Here is a 4631-nt window from a genome sequence, read left to right on the forward strand (position 1 = left end):
TTTTTTTTGAGACAGAGTGGCATCACAGCTCACAACAACCTCCAACTCCTGGGCTCAAGTGAGTCTCCTGCCTCAGCCTCCCAAGTAGCTGAGACCACAGGCGCCCACCACAATGCCCAGTTATTTTTTGGTTGCAGCCGTCATTGTTGTTTGGTGGACCCAGGCTGGATTCGAACCTGCCACCTTAGGTGTATGTGGCTGGCGCCCCAGCCACTTGAGCCACAGGCGCCGAGCCTCAGAGTCTCACTTTCTTACCCTCAGTAGAGTGCTGTTGCATCATAGTTCACAGCAACCTCAAACTCTTAGGCTCAAGTGATTCTCTTGCCTCAGCCTCCCAAGTAGCTGGGACTACAGGCACCTACCACAGCCCCTGGCTGGTGTTTAGAGCCGGAGTCTTGCTCTTGCTCAGGCTGGTCTTGAACATGTGAGCTCAGGCAATCCTCAGCTTCCCAAGTGCTAGAATTATAGGTGTGACCCACCGTGCCTGTCCCAGTCCTCAATTTCTTAAGGAAAGCTTCATGCACTAGTTACTAATGCCAAACTCAAAAAAGTAAGCTGCTTTCTAGATGTTCCTGAATTTTTCAGTGATTGTTTTATCTACTCCACTCAAATTTGAATTTTTTTTATTTTTTTTGAGACAGTCTTACTTTGTCACCCTTGGCAGAGTACCACAGTATCATAACTCACAGCAATCTCAAACTTGTGGGCTCAAGCGATCCTCTTGCCTCAGTTTTTCATTTTTAGTAGAGATGGGGGTCTTACTCTTGCTCAGGCTAGTCTCTAACTCATGAGCTGAAATGATCCACCTGCTTCAGCCTCCCAGCATACTAGGATTACAGGCATGAGCCACCGAGTCCAGCCCTCAAATGTGATCTAATTGTTAAATTTCACGTTTTCATTTCAGTCCAGAAGTAATTCATACCCAGAGTTACTTGAAAAGAAAAGTACGTTTCTCTTTCATTAGATCAATTTCAGGAAGTTGAGTCTTTAATATAATACAGGAGTATAGGGCTTTATATCTGTACTGTCATTCCACGGAACAACCACTGTCCAAGCAGAAATACTAATAGCACCCAGGTATCCTTCCCCGATAAAAGGTTAATACTTCACCAAGCTACATAACTTGTCACTGAAATTATGAGATGCCAAACAACTATAGCCATCAACATTAGGGCAATGATATCAAATTGTTATTTGTCAAATAAATAACTTAGAATAATTTGATTTGACTATCTACATCCTAAAATGTTAGTAACTAGAAGGGGACTTTAAAAAAGATTATGGCTTAAGATTATTTATCAGTCTTCTCAGGACATACTAAAACAGTTACGAAAGTAAAAAGTATCTGTATCAGGAGTTCAAACTGACAAAACCAATAATCATTATAACTCTAAGTTTAATAATTAATAATCCTCAATTAAGTTTGTGTAATATCTGACAAAATCTTTAAAAACTGTTCTTTCCAAGAGAGTGAGAACCAAAAAATGAGTACTTTAATAAATAGAAGAGATACAAATTACAAACTTCTGATCTTTAATTGGAAGCAGCTTCAGTACAATATAACAATTGCAGCAATTTTAACCTACTTACTCATAGAGAGTTGAACATTTTTGTTTTGGGTTAATGTCCCATAACTTCTTGTTGCGGACAACATACTCGTTACTGTGCTGGTCATACAGAGCTTCGAATTCTTCCACATCTTGTCGAAGATGGTTAGGCACTGCAAATGGGCCTGCAGAATCTGAATTTCGTCTGCTGATTTAAAAAATACCCCCCAAAACAAAAGAACAATTAATTTTGTCAATACATTTTTGGCTTATTATTTACATGAGAAGAGTGAATTGAAACTGACACAATGATGGTAATAGGTTACTCAACTTTACTTAATACAGAAAAGTTATCCTTCAATAGATCTAATTAAGACATCATATCTGACATTCTGAGTAAGCACTTCCAACTATTTAGTCTTGCTACAACGAACGAATTTTTTAAAACTTCAGGTTTTAAAAAAAAACTAGTTGCATTATTATAACTTGTTAAAGGGCTAAGAGACGAGTGAAGATTTTATTGTAACTACTAATAAGTTAAAGAGAGATTGAGATTAGTTAAAAGTACCAGTAAAAGATTTTTTTAAAAAGAGCTTAAGATTTTAGCACTCTAAAAAGATGTAGTATTTTTTGAGAGTGTGGGCTCTACAACTAGACTATACGATTTAAATCCTGACTCTGCTATTTACAAGCTTGAGTGTTCTTGGACAAGTCACTCAACTACACTGTCCTCATTTTCCTAATCTGCACAATGAACATGTAATACTAGTACTTATCTCATAAGCTGGATGAGTGGATTAAATGAGTCTGTACATGTAAAGCCATTACAATGCCTGGTACATAAACATTAGTGTTCAGCTCAGTTAAGATTATGCTTGGGTCTGAATGTATGTGTCCTTCAAAATTTGCATGTTGAAACCGAAACACCATGGGATTAATGCCCTTATGAAAGAGATGGCCTCATCCCTTCCTCCATGAGAAGACAAAGCTAGAAGGTCCCATTCACCAAGCAGAAAGCTCACCTAACACACCCCACATCTGCCAGAGCAAATGGACTTCCCAGCTTCCCAAATTGTGAAAAATAAATTTCTGTTGTTTATAAGCCACTCAGTTTATGGTATATTGTTACAGAAGTCTAAAATGACTAAGGCTATTATTTTAACTTAAAACAATTTCTCCAGTTAAAGAATCCATGAAAATGTGCAAATTTAAACTGTTCTTATAATTCCTTTATAAAATGTGAAAAAAAAAATTGTGGGTTTTTGGTTCCTAAAATAGTATGATATAAAAAAGATTACTATTTACTAGTTTTATAACTTATATCTATTGTTTCTTGAAAACTCAGTTTCAACAACCAGATGGCACTGAAAATCACTATCATAAGGGATTAAGTAAATCATCTTTTCTTCTATTATAGCAAAAAAGCTAGTAATTATTAATAATTCTTCATTGACTATTTCAAAGAATATATTGTAGACATTTTTCTGGTATTTTTTCTGTGTAGGTTCTTGATACATATTTCCTGAAGGAATATCATTAGTCCTGTAACCTTAACGCAGTTTAAATGCTTTTTCTAAGAAATCAGTATCTTATTCTGTCCCCCAAGCTGGCATGCAGTGACACAATCCTAGCTCACTGCAACCTCAAACTCCTGGGCTCAAGTCCCAAGTAGGTGAAAATACAGACTCCTGCCACAACAGGTTGCTTTAAAAAAAACAGTTTTTGTAGAAATGCAAACAATGTAACCTATCCTATATATCCTCATATTAATCTGAAATGAAAAAAAAATTTTTTTTTAAAAAGACACGGTCCTGCTTTATTAACCAGGCTGGTCTCAAACTGCTGGCCTCAGTGATCCTACCTGGCTTCCAAAGTACTAGATTATAGGTGTGAGCTACTACATCTGATCCTGAATTAATTTTTTTTTTTTTTTTTGAGATAGAGTCTTAAGCTGTTGCCCTGGGTAGAGTGCCATGGTGTCATAGCTCACAGCAACCTCCAACTCAGGATCAAGCAATCCCCTTGCCTCAGCTTTTTCTATTTTTAGTAGAGACAGTGGTCTCTCTTTGGCTCAGGTTGGTTTTGAACTTGTGAGCTCAAGCTCTCTCCCCCCACCACCACCTTGGCCTCCCAGAGTGCTAGGATTACAGGTCCCACCCTGACTGAATTTTCAATGCCTATAAAACCCTGCTATAAATTCAGTCAGAATAGATTACATCAGGTTGTCACAAAAGATGAGGGAAGTTAGTGAAATAAAATGCAAGTTTATAGTATATTAAATTAACCCCACTTATCAAATGAAAACATTTGGTTAAAAGGAAGTAAAAATTTTAAGATTGTACTCACTTATGGTTTTCACCTGAAGTCTCATTTGGTGTTACTGAAGTTGTTCCAGACCCAACTAACATAGGCTGGTTTAAAAGACAGAAGAATGACAATAGTTTTCTACTTTAAAATTCCATTAATTAAAAAATACACCATTAAAACTGATGAAAGCTTACATGAACCTGCATGCCAATTGCTAATATAAAAAGATCTCCCCAAATTTTCTTATGAACAGGAACACATAGCAATGTAAGTTTCAAGGGTCACAAATAAGCTCAAACATTTAAGGTAGTTTCTAATGCTCCAAAAAAAATTAAAATGGCACTCAGTTTAAACACCCATTTTAGTGAAACTAAAATAAAAGAATATAGTCAAGGATTAAAAGAAGAGTTCTGCTGGACCTTCTAAGCTACTGCCAACATCTTCTAAGACTTGCTCATTCTCTCTCATCCCGGTCCCCTTTCTTCCCCCATAACACACAACAGCCATAAAGAACCCACCATGAGACTTGAAAACAATGCCCTATTTATATCATAGCTTTGTAGGACAGCCTTTGGAGAGTGGAAAGATCCTATCAATCCTGAGACTGTTAACATGATTATTATTAATCATTTTTAATTATTTTAGATAAATATTTGAACAAAAATAGTTCCAACAAAATCTTTTGAATACTAGAAACTTTTTTTTTTTGAGACAGAATCTCACTATGTAGCCCTCAGTAGAGTGCTATGGTGTCACAGCTCACAGCAACCTCCAACT

The 4631-nt window shown here is 36.6% G+C and overlaps 1 protein-coding gene across 1 annotated transcript in view; it reads right to left on the reverse strand.

Annotated features, from left to right (window-relative positions):
• The window catches only part of TTC3 (tetratricopeptide repeat domain 3), a 116913-nt gene that overhangs the window by 40455 nt on the left and 71827 nt on the right, over positions 1-4631 (reverse strand). The window contains exons 30-31 of the mRNA XM_023519593.1: positions 3894-3958; positions 1591-1755 (exon numbers count right to left, since the gene is read on the reverse strand). Of these exons, the coding sequence (XP_023375361.1) occupies positions 1591-1755; positions 3894-3958 (230 nt within the window). The remainder of the gene's footprint in view (positions 1-1590; positions 1756-3893; positions 3959-4631) is intronic.

Source organism: Otolemur garnettii, unplaced genomic scaffold, assembly GCF_000181295.1.
Source record: "Otolemur garnettii isolate 467f Iridium unplaced genomic scaffold, OtoGar3 scaffold00180, whole genome shotgun sequence".
Taxonomy (NCBI): domain Eukaryota; kingdom Metazoa; phylum Chordata; class Mammalia; order Primates; family Galagidae; genus Otolemur; species Otolemur garnettii.